The following is a 19,715-nucleotide window of genomic DNA, read 5'->3' as shown; positions in this document are numbered from 1 at the left end:
AGGTGTTTTCCACATTCTTCTTGCTTATAGAAATATCTGTTTTCTTTAAAAATACTTGGAGAGAAGAAGATGACAGGATTTTCTTTTCAAAGTAACAACATCCAGGCATAGATGCTGTGAACTCTTCTACTATAAATACGTAAATGCTTATGAGACCCTTCTGTAATTACTGTGTTCTTTGGACTGCCATTTCCAGAGGCTGGCATCAAACCCCTAGCATGCAGCTACTTAGAATTTAAAGATGTCAAGTGACTCAATTCACTGACATACAGCATTGTGCTAATGTAATCCTTCACCTCTCTCCAGTAACAGCAGTGCTGAAGGGCATATTCAACACCATTTAAAACCTCTTTCCATGTCTCACTCTAGCCTATATACCATGCTGAAATGAAATAACAGAAAGTGCAATAAGGCATTATATACATATATTATGCAGTACATATTGTAGTCTTCACACCTTTTTTCTAAATCACTATTTCATTACGCTACATTTATTCAAGGAATTCACTACAAAACAGTAAGTACTGCAAAAATTCAGGAGATAGTAGGAGACCAGCTCTGCTGGTACCTACTCTTAGTGAAGAAGGCCTCTGTGACACAAGATCAAAAGGCATTCCACACTTCTTTTTCAATACGGTTGGCACTTACCTCCTATTTTATAATATATGCCAAGCCAAAGAACAGAGAAAGGAGTTCAGTTAAATTATAGATTTTCCAAGTTTACCTTGACTGAAAAGTACAGTGTGTAATTATACTTCATATAAATATCACTTGCATAAATTAACAGGTCTTACTCAGTTAAGAACACAGATATTTTACTACTTGCATTAAAAAGATTGAACCAATTGGTAATGAGGACAAACATTTCTGCCAGAACCATGCTAAATTATCTCAATTTCAATAATATTGACTTGTTGGAAAAAAGATTAATCAGTAACATAATTAGAAACACTTCAGATGCACCTTGTGTTTAATATTTCCAGTGCTACGTTTACATGCCCTTCTCCAGCAGTGGTGAACTTCACCATCAATGAAAAGCCGACACAGCAGTGGAAATAAATAAAAAATAAATAATATTGATCATCTGTTTTGAGCCCTCTATGTAAAATAATCATGTTTCTAGCTGAGGTTATGCTTCCATTATGAACTCCTATTTTCAAGCACTTACAGCAATTTAGGAGAAAATTGCCCAAGAGAAAATTTATTGATTTCTCCCTTAGTCTAGTGAAGATTTCTCTTCCCACCTCCTCTCCACCTCTTTGTCTGCAGAGGAGATGGAAGAAATTATTAAAAATCTGCCTGGTTATTTTAGAGCTAAATAAGTAGAAGAGAGAGACATTTTTCAGAGGGTAAGGACTGTGGAAAAGCTTTTTCTGTTACTGTATGATACGAAGAATGTGAGTCATCCTTGTCACTTGAGAACGAAGCTCACAGATAAAGACAGACAACCAAGTGGGAAGAAAAGATGGATCAGCAGAGGAGTCATATTAAGAAAACTCCTCTGACATCATTAAATTCACTGCCTGAAATAGCACTGCTTATCTAGCCCCAAATTCCTCCTCAGCTCAGAGTGACAATGAAGCAAGCAAGGCCACATCACAGAAGTGTGGGCTCATTGGGGATGAAAATCATCAGCAAATCATTTGAGAAGGCAAAAAGTAAAAAGAGTATAACCAGCACATCTTGGATAAATCACATCCAGTTATTCCAAATGTCAGTTATTTAGAATGCCTGGAAGCTCTCCAAACTCCTTATCTTATAGTTAAAGAGAAAATAAAATGAAGAAGAAAAGAAAAAAGGAAAGAAAAAAGGAAAAAAAGACATAGAGAGAGGAAGCAGAGCTTTTGCTCTCTGACCTGAGCCCTGGTGGGCTGCCCACTCACAACAGTAATCCTGTCCCAGAAGAAAGAGCATGCTGCCCCTTGATCTCCCAAATGCCCAAGTGATCTACAGTGAATTCTGCTGTTTACTCATTGTCTCAAGATTCCTTGTTTAGCAGGCCGTGTTCCATTCTCACAGAAAGAGCAATGATGAACTGAGAACTACAGGTGCTGGCCCAGTGCTCTGCGGGCTTTTGTGATCTGGAGAAGTCATAACATCAATTCAAGCTAGAATCACTGTAGTTTCTAAATCCGTAGTTTTCCAGAATTCATTATGTTCTTTTCCAGTAAAGGCAAGTTAGATGCTGATGCAAAAAATAAAAATAATGAATTAAATGAAATTGGGAATTTACAGAAAAAACAGTACTAAATGTTTAACTTGCTTACCTTCATCATAAATTTCTGTAGAGCCGTGAGGGGGGGGAAAAAAGAGAAAATGTGAAGTGAATATTTGCTTTTCAGGTGCTTAAAAATGGGATTTGTTTTCTCTAGAATAGTGAGTGGGATACACAGAACTACAAATCACATTTCAAAGGAACATTTATCATTGTAATTAGCATAATTATAGCTTGTATAGCAAAACAGCTGCTCAGAACAAGGCTTTTTTTTTTTTTTTTTTTTTAAGTTTTTTTTACTTTAAGTAATATGCTATATTAAACACTCATAGCTTAAAGATAAAACAGTATAGGCAAAACAGATGCCATACTTGATCATCTTTAAATACTTGGTCTGCATAATAGTTCAATGCAAGTTATAAAGTCTTGCATTCAAAGTGCAATGCTGGAAAGCAATACTATCACTGTAGCAATTTATAAGACACAAATGCAGACAAAGTTAGGAAAATGAAAATATTACTAATATTCCATGCATTTAATAAAAAAAAAAATGAAGTACAACATAACTGATGTTAGAAAATTATGGAAATGTTGGGGTTAATTTTCATAGATATGCTTAAGAGTAAGAGGAGAGGTTACTTGCAGTGATCCCACTTTCTCTGCACAAGATCTATTGTCACCTTTTCTCCTGTTGCTCTTAATTAGTTTGTGCTGTGATATCTGAAATTTTGAATCTAGGAGCTGAACACCAGCAGTAAATCTCTATCTCACATGAAAAGAGCCTAAGTGGGTAGCCTCCAGGAAACACTGTGCTTTCACCTCATTCCGACTATTAAAACAGAAACGTCTGCTCTCAGATATGCAAAAGACGTTGTAGATAAATATTAAATAAACGGGAAAAAGAGTACAGTATAAAATAATGATGTCAAAGCATTCCTCTCTTTTGGAAAATCTTCACTAAATCAGGAATTTAGTGTTCAGGCATTTGGAAATGAGCAAAACTAAAGACTTGGAACCTTGTCTACTATCCTCATAAAGTGATTCCTTAAAATATATGCATAAATCAGCAGTGTGATCCTTTGTAGATTATTTTCCATATTATTTCTTGCCCCAGTACTTCGTTTGCTTTTAATGGCTCCAGAAGCTAACCAGAAGTCTTTGCTCCACTGTGAACAGCACTCAAAGTGTATAAATTCACTAAAAGAGAAATCAGCTAATTACATAATTTTTTTTAAAACTTTCCTATATCTGTCAATATTGAATTTCCCTTACAATAAAGTAATCAAGAAGACTACATTCATCAAGAAACTCAAGCTTTTCTATCTGCTATTTATCTGTGAAATTTTTTCCTGAGAACCGATCAACCACATTACTTTTCTACATGACATGTACATTAAGCAGCAGCCCTTCTGTGGAACACTCTGGCTCTCTTTCGATAATTTAACTGCTTGAATCTAATTTCTTAACTCACTTCAGATTAACATGAATAGTTTATCTCTTCTCCTGATTACTAAAATGACACAGGAGGATTTCATCCCGGACTTTTTGGAATGCCAGAATTAACAATTAAATTCTCTTCTGTTAACATACCAAGTGAACTAACTGTAGCAGGAGAAAGAGAAATGATATTCATCTCTTAGTTGCTGCCATGTTGTGTTCTTTAGTTACTCAATAATTCTGAAGATCATTTACACGTCATTCTTAAAGACAGAATGTGTTACACCCCCAAGCTAGAAAGGGTGGGAGAATGACAGTCGGTAACTCTGAACATTTACTTATTTACCTAATGCCAAAACCATCAGGGCAAAAATACTCTCAGCCTGCTGTTATAAGAATGCTCTCTCTTCACAGCAAACACTTAAATGCCAGTTATCATGATGAGTGAAGTGAATGCCTTTATGAAGCTCCAAGTTAAACCAGAGACATCGCTTGTAATGAACTGGATAGTACCTGCCCAGCTATTATCAAATGTACAGAACAGAAGGTTCCAGATACTCATGTCACATCCTTCTACAAGACAGCTCTCCCATGTTTTAAAATTAAGTCCATTCCAGGGTAAAGTGTAACACACTTTTAAAAAAAACATCAGCGTTCAGTTTGGGGGAAAATAACCCCTAAAAATAAACCTACAGGTGTGCAACAGTATTACAGAGTACACTGCTCCAACTGATCTTCTGTAGAGGAAGAACTTGCTTTCTGCTCCTTCATATTGTTTTTATTTCCAGAAAAAATGAGCACATTAATTTCACATAAAACATTTGCAATTCAACATGCTGTCACAGTTTTCATACTCGAAAATGAATCAGAGAGAACAGACCTATAACTTGAAATTTCTTGGTGTCATTCCAATATCCACTGCTCTTGAAAGGTTTTGTTCACCAAAGACTGACACCAAAATGTTAAAATTACACAGACTGATACAGTCATTAAGTACAACAAAGGATTGTTGTACATTAGTCAACAATAATCAGCTAAAAGTAAAAGAAGAGATCAAATTGTGATCACTCATAACTTTAGCTATACACAAATCTCTTAATCTGCGAATTTGAACTCCTGACAGAGGTTGGTCATGTTTATGTTTGAAATTCTGCATTATGTACATCCTTACAAAGCATACAAATGTATGCAATATCCAGTATGACATGCAAGAAAAGAAAACTAAGTCTTAAGAATTAAAAAGGATGTGATTTATCTGCCCTACATAATTTCCAGCTAGTCAAGGGAAAGACATTTCTAAAACTAATCTGATTAATATGTAATAAGCTGCCATTCTATGTAGGGTGAAAATAAACACACAACAGAAGCTTCAGATTCTCTGTCTTGACTACAGATACCAGCTTAAATAACTTGCTAATTCTACACTGTCTACAGCAAATTCAAGAATCCATTGGAGCTTCTCAACTGAGCACCTAGAAGCCAATGAGCAAGGTAACATCTGGACTTCTGGTGTCTTCTTGAACTACAGATAAAAGTCTCTGTGCTGAACTCCATCAAACTACTATCAGTGAGAATCTGATGACTGAAGTCATTAAAGACAGCATTAAATCTGTATAATGAGCCAGCATTGCACTCTGGCAGCTCGAAAGGCAAATGGGATCCTGGGCTCCATCAGGAGAGGGGTGGTCAGCAGGGACAGGGAGGTGATTGTCCCTCTCTACTCGGCTCTCGTGAGGCCCCATCTGGAGTACTGCGTCCAGGTGTGGAGCCCTCAGTACAAGAAAGACATAGAGATTTTGGAAAGGGTCCAGAGGAGGGCAACTAAGATGATCAGGGGGCTGGAGCACCTCCCCTATGAGGACAGGCTGAGGGAGTTGGGCTTGTTCAGCCTGGAGAAGAGAAGGCTGCAGGGTGACCTCATTGCAGCCTATCAATACCTGAAGGGAACCTACACCCAGGAGGGGAGTAAACTCTTCAAAAGGGCTGACAATAGCAGGACTAGGGGAAATGGATCCAAGTTGAAGGAGGGAAGATTTAGGTTGGATGTTAGGGGGAAGTTCTTCACAAGGAGAGTGGTTAGGCCCTGGAACGGGCTGCCCAGGGAGGTTGTGGATGCCCCGTCCTTGGACGTGTTTAAGGCCAGGTTGGACAGGGTCCTGGGCAACCTGATCTAAATGTGTATGTTTGGTGGCCCTGCCAGGCAGGGGTGTTGGAGCTACATGATCCTTGGGGTCCCTTCCAACCCGGGTGATTCTGTAATGACTTGTTCAAGAAATACTGTAAGTTTTATACAAACATGTTTCTCTAATATTAACATCTTCTCTAAAAGTTATCCTGAGAGGTAGAACTTGTAACTGAATCCAACTGACAACTGTATACTCATATTTCAATAACTTCAGTCTTCAGCTGCATATCCTATTTAAAAAATTTGGGCACAAAAGATTGTCTGAGTACTCAGTGTTACAGAAATGCCACACTTGCAGATGTATTAAACTCTGAGCATTCAGCAAGAGGATTACCTCCATGACTTGCACCATGACTTAAATAATGAACAAAGCTTCATTGAAGATAAACAGATACTTAACTTCAGTGCCATTTAAAGTAATTCATTGCACATCTGTGATCATTAATCAGAGTGATAGCAAATGTAGCAACTACAGAAAAACTGTTTAAAAAAAATACACCTACTGATGTATTTTCAATTACATCTACATTTCCAAACTTAGTATACTCTGTATTTTAGTAGATGCTAATTGCAGTCCAGGTGTAATTCATACCTCTAGAGAAAGCGATACAAACATTTTTTAAAAACTTTTTTCTTTCCACAGCAAACTGTGTAAATCTGACCAAATTTTCTTTTAATTGAATGGTAGGATTTCTACCTATGTATTTAACTGCATAGCCCTGGCACTTTTCCTGCAGCTCATTTTACAGATCTGAGAATTTCAAGCTATGTTCCAGGTATCAATAGTACTGTGAATTGAAACTACATGTCTACATTTTGTTTACACGTTCTCCATATTTTTTAATAGCTTTGAGTCAAAGCCTGACATTTCCTTGTAAGCAAATTTCTACAACAGTAGTACAAAAGAGAGAATCTTTCAACTAAGAGACACTAACCTCAACAGCAGCTTGCGATTAAATACAATATTGTCATTATGCTCTTTCCTTATAGTCAGAAAGTCCAGGAATGGAGGTGAAATTCATGTTGGAAGTGCAAACCAAAAATCTAAAGAGCAAAATTGTATAATAGCTTCCAAAATCTGTAAATATTTTTGTTAAAACCACATACTTACTGTCCTCAAGAGAGACTTAAATAGCTCATTTATTTGTGAGTTAGGATGACAGAAAGAATGATTGATGTCATATGCCTAAAATCTAATCTAAAATCATGAAATCTGCCACGCTATAAGTATCAGAAGAGAATGGCTCTATGTCCAGGTGGAGATCAGTCACAAATGTTGCTCCTCAGTGGCCTGTCTCAGGACTGGTTTCTTTAGCATCTTTATGACAATATGGGAAAGAGACACCCCTCAGCACGTTTGCAGATGAATGGTGCTGAATGGTGCAGCTGGCACAACAACAGGAAGGGATATCATCCAAAGGTACCTGGGCACATTTCAGTAGTGATCCCAAAAGAATCTAATGAAATTCAACGTGGCCAAATGTGGGATGTTGCACATGGGTCAAGGCAATCCCAGATATGCATGCAGACTGGGAAAATAATTGAGAACAGCCCTACAGACAAGGACTTGAGATGGATAAAAGGCTTGACATGAGCCAGCAATATGTTTGCAGCCCAGAAAGCCAGCAGTATGATGGCTGCATCAAAAGAGGAGTAGCCAGCAGGGAGAGGAAGGCAATTGTATATACCGCTCTTTCTCTGCCATCACAAGGGCCCCACCTGAAGTAATGCCTCCAAGCCTGGGCCACCAGCACAACAGAGATGTGGAGCTGATGGACCAGGTCCAGAGGACGACACCAAGATGTTAAGAGAACACCTCTCCTGTAGGATTCTGTAGGCAGCAACAACCCAGAGGTGGGGGAGTTAAGCTTAAATCCGTGAAACTGCTTGCAGTAAGCTCAGTTATTGATCTGATCGCTAATTTGCATTAAGTTTGCTTAACTTGGCAGGCTCTGGGATTGGGCCTCAGGGTGTCCATAGATACACAGACATAAGTGAACAGACTTTGAACATTCTACACTGGAAGACGTCCTATGGAGGTCTGCATGTGTTAAAATAAGGTACTTAACCTCACTGACCAGAAATCAGCTGTTATATCATCTGTGTAACAGACAGCACCCTGCCACTTTTAGTAACCTCTATTAAAATGCATCTTTAGGTTTTGTGTGTCACTTTATTGCATTCTGGATTAATTCAGTATGTAAGCTACAATGGAATCAACTGGAATTGCAGAGAGTGCTAAGAGTTGCCTTACAGGGCAAATGAGGGCTCACTTGAAATGAGATGATTTCATATTTAAAGTAAAGCCAGCACTCACTTCAGCTGCATCAGTTAGGAGGGACTGGATTACTGTCTGGATTACTGAACTGATCAACTAAGAAAAGAGTTCAGCTCATGCAAGTTGCAAAGAAATATTTAGCTCTGATGTTATGGGAAACAACTCATTTTAGAATGCGCTTCTGCAAAGCAGCCTTTCTTAAGGATAAGATTCTGATGTTTCTAAATTCTGAAATTAAAAAAAAAAAAAAAAAAAAAAAGGGCAAATCTCACTTGTATTTATCCAGGTAACACTGTATTTTCCAAGAATACTTCACATACTTCAGTCAAAAAAACAAGCTATATTAGAGCACAAGAACTGTATGTACTGGTACATTATTCAACTTCCCTGTTATGCTGGTTTTCTCTTTACAGCAAAATTGTTCCTAGGAATAAAACCTGAGAACCCGAAGATGTAGAATCAAGTCCTCTCAGGTGTAATTAAAATGTTGGACAAAATGAGAAAATAATCTAACCACCATTATGGCTTAAAAAACATTCCAAGTGACTCCATACTGGTCTTGGAAAAAATATCTGATTCACTGAACATGAATAATGCCAGCATACTGATATAATGAACTGAAATTCACTTCACTTCATTTACTCATTAATAAATACCACAAGCATTTGTATATACAGTGATATAGATAACTGAAGACACACTAGTAGAAAGTGATCTGAAAATCTTAAGCCATCATTTAAAATATGTACTTACCTACAGGCATGTCAAGCAAGCTATAACTTAATTCACTACTTGCTATGAACATGTAATTGCCACAGGTTAAAATTCTATAAACACAAGCTAAAAGAAAGTAAGACCAGTGCTCTAGCAATGCAATTGGCAATAATCCAAAGGATATCTGAGTGAGTTTTGATCATGTGCAGTGTAAACTAAATACAAAGAAATTATAGAGGCCTTTTGTGGTCCAAGCTTTCAGAGAGGCTTTTATCTTTTTTTTCCTTTATTTTTTTTTAGCGTGAACAAACAATTTTACACACACCTTTATGACCACTAACTCATACATATGCACATTATGATTACACTTGAGAGAAACATATGAAAACATGCCCCATATTGGGGATTTATATCAGATGTCCACACAAATATGCATGGCATACAAAGACACATTAGGAAAGCTCCTAGCAAAACATCCATCTGAGAACTGTGTTCTGACTTCAATTGTTGTGATCTATGATTTTTTTTTATTCTGTAGCAGCTGTTCTCCATCTAAAATACTTAGTACATATAACAGATGCAGTTAGAAACAGTATCACCCATTATTTATTAGTATTAATAATTGTCATGCATTTTAGGATTATGTTGTCTGTACTGGAAAAGACAAGGTGGGTAACAGAATGGAGTAATAACACTAAGACAGCGAGGCTCAAGGCTGAGAGACAATAACCACAAGAGTGTATTGCAGAGTTCTATGATCTAATTTAAATGGATAAGTCATTGCATTAGCATGAAATTTGGTATGAAAATACAGGAATTATCACATCTTATATGGCCTTATATTTGCCTCTCTTTTTGAGCCAAGCAAGTTGGAAATTCATGAGCACACGATATAAAACAGACAGCTTAGACTCAGTGGCAACATGAAACATTTGGGATCAAGTGAATAAAAGACAGAATCACATACCCATTTTTCCACATCAACTAGCTGTAGGAAGAAAAAGCAAGAAATCAGTAAATCTCTTTCTTTAAATACACCATATCAAAGTCTATTTTGAACTTTATGTTTCACTTCCTTGGAAATGTATCTAGCATTAAAGAAAATGTATGAATAGAAGCTATTGTTTTGGCATCTTCTCTTAAAAATTTCAGAGGCTCAATTTTTTCTTTGCTCTTTATTTTATGAGAAACACTTAAAATTCTGGTAGTTCAAAATGTCCATTTAAATTTCAGTTTGGGGTAGTAAATGAAGACTGATGCTGAACTAGCTGCACATTGTATTCTCTAGCAACTGGACAAAATTACAAAACAATTTCACAAAAAACACTTCTCCATCTTCTCTTGACTAATATTCCAAAGTGAATATTTTTTACTTGAAAAGGTTTAGTGGCGGCTATTCAAGGTTTGTGAATTTAATGAACACTAAACATATGAAACCTACAATTGGGGACAAACATCAAACCTGGACTCAACAGACTGCAGCATGAGAAAATAGAAGAACAGAGAACTGAAACCAAAATGTCATTCATTTTCCTACAGACAATAACAGAGAACCATTCTGAAAGCTTAAGATTTTGTGATAAAAAAACCTGTTTTCATGCTTATTAAATAAACTCATTTAAAATTACTCTCTCCAAAAATTATTTGGACTATCATATAGTATCAGGAAGGGGAAGTAAAACTAGAACAAATTTCAACTACTAAAAAGTTAGTATTTTACTAAATACTCCAAAATTTAGATCTGAAGTAGATTTGTCTCTGGATTTAATACAGAATACACTGAGGCATATCAAGCCTTCCGTGGTTTTGCTGCAGGTGTATGTGGACCTTCTGTGAGCACGTTACATATTTGGAATGACTTAAAAAGAAAATTACTCAAAATTTGTACTACGTTATCAAAAGTAGCAAACTGTTTGGATTCCAGATGCTTCTGAAATTACTGTAATAGAAAACAGTGAATTCAGTTTTCATCTATTAAAAATAACATTATTCAAAGCATATTGCCTCATTCTTTAATACTTTAAAGTGCAATGGTTCTCATTTTATATTTTAAAACATTTATGTATCAGTAGGTTCTGCTCATACACAAAGATTTGAAAACACCATCTGACCTGTAAGCTAATTAATACCAACTTGTAAGGATTTTTAATTTGATCATTCCTATCTCTCCTGTGAGATGTCAATTGCATTCAGATTTATAATAGGAGTTCCACGAGTTTAATTACCAACTTCAGTTGCAGAAATTTCTTCTAAAAAACACCTGGTGTTTTAAAAAATATGCAATGTAATAAGAAAAAAGTGAGATCTTGACAAGTTAGAAAAACTGGCAACAGTCTAAAGCCTAATGCAAAGAAGGCAGCTATTATAGCTTAAAAAAAAAAAAAAAAAAGAAATAGCCAACTTATTTTACATTATTTACTTCCATACGTCTTTTGTCCAAATTATGTATGCATTATGAATACAGAATCACAGGCAATTTGACTGTGCAACAATGCTACTGTTTCAAAATTTAAAAGAACAGTTCAACCACAATCAGTTTCAAAAATAATTCTCTTAAGGCTCGTTGAGCATTATTAGTTGTACAATAAATTTTCTTTTAATTGCTGGATTGACTGCTTATTTTTGTGGGCTCTAGTTAGGTTCAAAAGTCAAGTGCAGCATTTGTCAAGTATTTATAAACTGTGCACGCTATATCTATATTTGTATATCCATCTCCAAAGGGTATCAATATATCAATATCAAGAGGTATCAATAGTCTTTGACATATGCCAAAGGTACCTTCACCCAGCAGTTCTTGAGGACAATCACATGAACCAATTTTGTACAGTTGTCAAATCCTACAGTAATTATGAAAATACAATATTATGTAAGAATCCAATGCAATCTGCTTCTGAAAGTATGGTCTTCCACTTAATACAATGCACACCACAATAAAATCTTGCATTTCCAGCTTTCATCACATTCTATCCTTCTGCTGTGTGCGTCTCCAGAGGCCTCCCAAACCAGGTGTGCTCACTTTTCTCTACCCATCTACAAGAGTGCCTTTCCAACTGCTCAAGTCACAAGATGACATTTCTTCCCTATAGGTCACTTTGTCCAAAGTTCTAAACTTTCCTATGTGATATACGTAATTAAAATTTTGTTAGCTTTTATTCTGTGGAACTTATACTGGAAGACATGCCAAATTCAAGGTATTTGGAATTCTCTTTTAACAGGGAAAAAAGTTATAAGCATGACTAGATAATGTATTTTCTTGCCCTGAAATTCCTGCTGAAGTACATTCAACTAAAAATAACTACTTCTTACCAAGATCTAATGCAGATAAAATAGGTGTAAAGCTTACATGAATAGAGACAGAAAGGTACAATAACCACATCATCCTAGTACTTGTGTTAGATTTAACCTATAATTCAGTTAACAAGCAAAAAAGATGTTTCACAGAACCTCTAAATACAGATTCAGTTTCACACTGATAACTGCCTTCAGCTGAGAGAGCTGGAGCTGTTCAGCCTGGAGGAGAGAAGGGAGATCTGATGGCAGCCTTTCAGTATCTAACACGCGGCTATAAGAAAGAAGTAGATAGACTCTGTAGCATGGTCTGTTTTGACAGGACAAGGGGAAAAGGTTTTAAACTAGAATGGGAGGTTTAGATTGGATATAAGGAAGACATTTTATACAGTAAGAGTTGGAACAGGTTGCCCAGAAAGAAGGTGGATGTCTCATTCTTGATGACGTTCAAGGTCAGACTAGATAGGGCTCTGGGCAACCTGTGCTAGCTGTAGGTGTCCCTGATCACTGCAGGGGAGTTGGACTCTAAAGGTCTCTTTCCAATTCAAATAATTCTATTTTATTCTATTTACAGACTAGAATCCACCCTTTTCTCAGTACAGGTTCAACAAATGTTCACAAAATTCAGGAAAAACAAACGTTCTAAGTTCAAAATACTTTTAGCTACATACACTTGCATGTTCTTCAACGATCTGCATTTGCTGATTTCTCTTCAGAGGTATGCAACAACTCCAGTCTTCCAGCCAAGTGTTCATCTTATATTCATTTAATCCAATCTGGAAGACTGGTTTTCCAAGAGTTTTTACTGTGAGATGCACATCTCCAATGTTACATTAACCAGACATAAAAGCCAGACATAAGTTAAAACAGCAGGAATGTAGTTCTTTTACCCCTCTTTTCTACTGTCTAAGGAGCTATGAACAAAACAGAGAGGCATCATTCCACCACTATGAGGCATCATTCACAGACTAATTTTTTACATTTTGACACAAAGCAAACTCACACTACACAGAACTGTGCTGGCATGGGCTCATACAGCACCCTTCATTAGCAGTGCACAAAGCTGGAAAGTCAGCTACTTTAAAACTTTACACAGCAGACTACCATTCAGTTCTGACTCGTACCTTGTTTCCTTTCATCTTGCTGAGCAGCATGCAAAAACAATAAGGAACTTTGTTCCACACCACATAGATCCTTAGCTGAGCAGGGCTAATAACATTACCATTTGTCAAAACTGTAACACATACATTATCACAATCCACAGATGGAATTGTAACCTGAAATAATCTCATTGAACCAATGAATTCCAGCTAGCACACATTGCATCTTCTTTTACACCTATATACATTTTTCTGAAAGGAATAGGAAATTCTTATGAGAAAAGTAATGTATTTAGGGGCTTTGTTGTTGTTATTTCGTTGTTGGTTGGGGATTCCTTTTTTGTTTGTTTCTTTTGGATTGTTTGTGGGTTTTTTTGTTTTTGTTTTTGTTTTTTGTTTGGTTTTTTTGTTTGTTTGTTTTTGCATTTCTCAGCTGAGGAAACTGAGCAAAACCTCTGCCTAAAATTCTCTAATCAGAATAAGTAAGATAAAATAAGGTCTTCATTTCTGCTACAATACTTGATGATCTTCACTACTCACCTTGATTTCCTGCATTTAGTATTCAACAAGGTAACTGATGATGCATGTTCTCTTATTCTCTGGACTATCTTCCATTGCAGGTTTTTGTATACAAAATACTTCTAGTGCTGTGCTTATATACCTGCTAGGTTTACAATGCAACAACTCACTATGCAACATTCATCAGAAAAGTTAACTGGAAAGAGAGAATTGAATTTCTCTTTGTCACAGAGTCAGTTTCTACTGACCATCATCCTGGTATGAAAAACTTAAGCACATTACAGATCCAATGATTATGTTAAGATAGGAAAAAGGCCTACCATCTATTTCTAAAACAGCAAACTTGTCCGGGATGATAAAAGTATTCATCTTTCTGGCATTCTTATCCCAAATATATTCTCATTCCAAACACAGCACACTCAAAAGGGGAGCACGTATGTCAGGCTAGAAATATTTGCTTGTCACAATTCTTGTGAGATGAAATGAGATAATGATTTTTTTTCCCGTCCTTGCCTTTCCCTCAGGATTTACATAATGCAAAAATACTGTGCATGCACCCCTTGATTTCTTACAGCTCTTACATTTGATCAAAGGGCAGCAGATCAAAGCCAAGTCTTATTCTTCTTTGCCTCCTTTAAAATGGCTTGCTAACTGTTATGTCTGATACTAAATAAGCTACACTGAGTAGAAAACGATAGTATTTGCTTTATCTTCAAAACTTTTACTCCTGTTAGCACTGCAGCATCTCTAAAATATCTGAGAAAAATCAAGACTTTAAGTAGAATGAGCTTCTAAATTACATTATCTTTTCATAAATTTTTCTACTTCTAGCTGATTCATCCATCTGCTTGATATAAATGCACACAGATACATAAAATGATTTGATCTTCTTTTCTTTCTCTCCTTTCTTCCCCTCTTCTTTCTTTGCACTAGGAATTTATGTTACACAAATTCAAAGTTTAGAAGGGCAAACCTTGCAGTGGGGCTATGCAGGCATTGTCTGCTGGACATAAGAGCTCTAACTGTTTTCATGACTAACCACTGACTTGGAAAAGACTTATTCTAAAAATTTCTGAAGGAAAGTGCTACTGCACTGTTTTGTTATTTCAGTGAATTACATCTGTCATCTTTAGACAAAACCTAACCCAATAAAAATAATCTAACTGCAGAAATAGGAAGATATTATTTATATTTTGCTTAAAAGTTTCATTTAAAAGATAATTATTATCTTCCTACATCTGTATTTTATCAAAAAAGAAAGCATTCTGGCTTTCAGTGCTAGGAAATTAAAGAGCCAAAACTTCTGATTCCCCTCTGACTCCTCCTAAATGGGGAATCAGAATAATCAGTGTTGGAAAAGATCTCCAAGAGCAGCCCAAACACCCACCTACTACCACTATTTCCCCACTAAGCCATGTCACTCAGTATTACATCTAAACATTTCTTGAACACCTTCAGAGTTCTGCCTCCACCACCTCTCCCTGGGTAGCCTATTCCACTGCCAAACCACTGTTTCAGAGAATTATTTTTTTCCCAATGTCCAACCTGAAACTCAGTTGGTGCAACTTGAGGCCATTCCCTCTAGTCCTTGAGGCCGTTCACTAGTCACACAGAAGAGGCTGATCCCTACCTCGCCACAACCTCCTTTCAGGGAGTTGTAGAGCACTATAAGGTATCTTCTGAGCCTTCCCTTCTCCAGACTAAATAATCCCAGTTCTCTCAGTTACTCCTTACAAGGCTTGTGCTCCAAACCCCTCACCAGCTTCACTGTTCTTTTCTGGACACACAGAGGCATCTATGTCTTTCTTCTAGTGGAGAGCTCAGAGCTGAACACAGTACTCAGAGGGCTGATCACTCCCCTGCTTCTGCTTCCAGCTCTATTTCTGATATAAGCCAGGATGCCATTGGCCTTCTTGGCCACCTTTGCACACTGCTGGCTCATGTTCAGCTGAGCGTTGATTAAGTACCTCCAGGTCCATTTCTTCCACACATGCCTCAGGCCTGTAGCATTGCATGGGATTGCTGTAGCCAAAACACAGGACTCAGCACTTGGTCTTGTTGAACTTTATCCCATCGGCATCAGTCCAGCTATCCAGATTGCCCAAATCCCTCTGCAGGGCCTTCCGACCTCCAGGCATATCGACACTTCCTGCCAACTTGGTGTCACCTTAAACTTACTGAAGGCACACTCAAACTTCTAGTCACATTAGCAAACTTTAAAACATTTTGAGCCCATCTCAAACTATTTACAGATTACAGATGCTTTATTAACTAAGCTTTCTGTGAACCAGAGAGTTTTAATTGTCAGGAGCACATTTAATTCCTGATTTTCAGCATTTTTGGGGGAAGCACTTGAGAAATTGGTTTATCAATACCTATTAAGAAAAAGGGAGGCTTACCATTTTCCATCTTCATGAGAGATGGACTTACTCCCCATATCATGCTGAGAAAATAACAGCTATGCTATGTGTTGTTATCTTGCGCTTACTAAGTAATTAACGAAGTCAGAGCTCCACAATTGGAGATTGTCTGACTTACTCAAAAATCCAGCGGACATAGTTACTCTCCCTTCCCAAAATGCATCCAGTCCTTTTCTGCAGCACAGGAAACATACTCAGTTCTGTGAGGAAACACAAATTTTCCCTGTTTCTTAAACAGAAATACAGAATTACAGATGCAAGGCACTTGTATGTGATGATTCCTTCATACAAGAGTGTTCACATCTGTGGAAGAGGGTTGTATTCTTATCCTTCAGCAAAGACTACACCACACAACACTAGACAGCAGTTTGCTGGTCAGTAGCATAGAAAAATGGTTTTATTAAAATAAGGCACCAGGAAAAATGATTAATCAGCCATGACTGGATGATTAGATGGGAGTTAATAAGCTCAAGATGCAATTCACCTGGAACTCTGCTGTAACTGATGGGTATCTGCAGACAACACTTTCCTGAAAAATGAAGCTGTCAAGTACTGGCTTAGAGGTTGCAAAGTAAATTTTTTTTTTCTAAGGCAGATGCAGTTTAGATAGAACAGGCACGTAATGCGTGCAACCAAATGTTTCTGTTCTGTTAATAAGATCTGGCATGGATTTAATGAATGCAGAAATCTGAAAAACTCGTAGCATTTAATCACAGTGTTTTAGTACAGTATAACTGAAACATTTCACTAACAATTAATGAATGTATTTGTTCTATGGTTATTTTCTCATGTTGTCTAGAAACAATTTTTCATCTTTTCTTTTTTCCCCCCACGTATCCTAACAATTATTTTGGATCAGGAATTTCATTTTTGAAAGGAAAAAAAAGTGGAAAGGCAGGCATGCTGTGACATCTAGAGCAAAACAATGACATTCCAGAGCATTACTGATAAAGGAAAGAAAAGTCAGACAGTACTAGTGTCAGTAACCAGCCTGAACAGTGATCATTCAGCCCTGCTCTAAAGTTCAGGTTTCTGTCAGCAATAATGAGGAAAAAAAAAAAAAAAAAAAAAAAAAAAACTAAAAAAAAAAAAAAAGAACACTATCAATCCAGCAGACATGGAAAGCACTCAGCAAATCAAAAATTACAGCATAAATGAAGGAAATGATGTTTATCAAAAGAAATTTGGAACAAAATAAAAATAACTTTAAATAAGAAAAAATATTCCAATGAAAAAGAAACTGAAAATTGTCTTTCATTATCATACATTGAAATCCATGGATCAGATTTATATTGGAAAGAACAAATAATTAAATATGCAACACTTCTTATACTAAGAACCTGATAAAGTATTTATAGAGGCAACAGAAGTTGCTAACATCAAACTGCAAAACAAATTAAACTTTTAGCTAGTAATTTGCTTAAGTATTCATTTAGAGATGAGTGAACGTCATGACTCCGTATTATTCCCTTAAATCACCACTTTCCCAGTCTCCTTTTAGTAGAAAATGCTTATTTCTCTCTGAATCTGGAGGTGGTCAAGGCCAGGTAAGATGGAGTCCTGAGCAATCTTTCCCATGGCAGTTGTTTGGAACTGGATGATCTTTAAATTCCCTTCCAACCCAGACTATTCTGATTCTATGATTAGCCCAATCTTGCTCACAGTCTGGACTGAGCCAATAGACCAAAATCAAACTGATAGAAGAGGAAAAAAGTCTGCTTGAACTAAAAGTAGCTGGGCTGAAAGTTCCTGTCATGAGAAGCAGTTAAACCTATACAACACTGGTTTAAATACACTGCAAATAATTATAAAAAATAAAAAAATTTATTAAGTGCTTCCCCAGCTACTCAAAACAATGGCTGTATTTGTAGCCTCCAAATCCTCAGGATGTTTGCAAAGTTGTCTGTGCTGAAAGACTTTCTGAGCAAAAGGATCTAAGAGGAGGAAGCGGGAAGAAAAGAACAAATGTCAAAAATGAATCCCTAAATGTTTTCGCACAGAAGGTCAATTTTTGTGCTGCACTGTAAGACTGGAGAAATTATCAGCTTTTTACCATGAAGAGTACCAGGTCAGTTTACTCCATTAATCCCTCACTTTAGCTATTCAATATCCCAAAGAGATACCTATATTGAGGTATTATTTTTGCCTACTCTTTTACATTAAGCCAAAAAAATCCTTAAACCACCTATGAAGTGATTAGGATTTCACTAGGGGAAAACATAGTAGTAGTAATCACTGGGATTTCAAAAGATATATTTTAGTAATCTACCATATGCACTCTTTCTCCTCTCAGTCCATGCCAGCATACTTATGACTGAGAATGGATTAAATAGGCAGGCTTTCATCTCTCGGTGCCCTTACTGAAGGAAGTGTGTTTCCAAGTGTGTTTCCTATATTTCTTGTTTCTCTATGTTCATACAATACAAAAGACTGCAATATCAAGACTTTATATAAAGAATGTAGGGCTATAATATTCACCTCATCTGAAATTCTTCCCAACAAAAGTATGCATCAGCTTCTGACACAGTTACAGTTTGGACAAATGCTTAAGTAGTTCTGAAGCAGAGCTATTCACAGTAAACTGCTTTTAAACTAACAAATAAAAATGAAATTTTACTAGAAATACAAATACCAAATTGACTGAAAACTTTTTTCCTAAATGATCAACACATACACCAAGTTACATGAATTTAAACACATTTCTCTTTTTTTTTTTTTAAACCACATTTCTCTCTTTCTGCCCTGTATGTACACTTACCTTTTGTGACTCACTGCAGTATTTTTAGGAACGATTTTCTTCCAAGAGCACTAAGAGATCTCTGTATGTTTATCTACGGACTAGCAGCTACAAAAGACTGCTTCAGGACAGGGAGCTGCAAGTACTGCCATAATTGTAGATATATTCCATAGCACCACAAGTATCACACGGAGAAAGTATTAAATACAAGAAGTACAAGTACAATTGCATAGGGCTTCAAAACCTAACTTAATTAGATCGAAAGGAGATGGTGACATTCAGCCCCAGCTGAAGTCAAGCATACTGCTAGAAGCCTAAAAAGAGCAGTGGGGGTGGTTTTAAATTTCTCCGTTCTGTCTAGTTCATAATCTGTTTCCATAAAGAATAGTAAGGAGAGCACTTGCACTACAATCACATAGAAGAGGAAAAAAAAAGTTATCTATATTTATTCATGGAGAGACAATTATATGACGGACCAAAGGCCAGTGTATTATCCAATCAACAAAAAATGGAAAAAGGGAAAGAGCTTGGAAAAGAGAGGACAACCCTTAAAAGCTCAGAAACTGGTTCAAAATAAAATTTAAAAAAAAAATAATAAATAAACTATGACTGAAGATCAAATGCTTTACAAAAACAATGAATGAAGCCCATTCTCACTTATCATATTGATAGTTCTTTCTAAAAGCAGAGATTTAAATTTCACTTTGAAAACTGATTGACAAATAAGTAGACAGAGCTCAGAAAGGGCACTGGCACACCTGCTTGGGAGCCTTTTGGTAGCTTTAACAGTAACAGTAGCTTTAACATTGCTACTGAAAGAAA

General features: G+C 36.6%; 1 protein-coding gene across 5 annotated transcripts in view; it reads right to left on the bottom strand.

Moving 5' to 3' along the window:
• Nucleotides 1-19,715, bottom strand: part of RYR2 (ryanodine receptor 2) — a 342,228-nt gene that overhangs the window by 211,808 nt on the left and 110,705 nt on the right. For 3 of the 5 annotated variants that reach the window (XM_048936711.1, XM_048936713.1, XM_048936715.1), the window contains 2 exons: nt 9,797-9,817; nt 2,268-2,282 (listed from right to left, as the gene is read on the bottom strand). The exons of 1 other annotated variant lie outside the window; for it this stretch is intronic. In XM_048936711.1, the coding sequence (XP_048792668.1) occupies nt 2,268-2,282; nt 9,797-9,817 (36 nt within the window). The remainder of the gene's footprint in view (nt 1-2,267; nt 2,283-9,796; nt 9,818-19,715) is intronic. One more of the 5 variants, XM_048936712.1, reaches the window with a different exon arrangement.

The sequence above is a fragment of the Lagopus muta genome, chromosome 2, assembly GCF_023343835.1.
Source record: "Lagopus muta isolate bLagMut1 chromosome 2, bLagMut1 primary, whole genome shotgun sequence".
Classification (NCBI taxonomy): domain Eukaryota; kingdom Metazoa; phylum Chordata; class Aves; order Galliformes; family Phasianidae; genus Lagopus; species Lagopus muta.
Note: the sequence above shows the minus strand (reverse complement) of the source record. Positions and strands in the feature narration are given on the sequence as shown.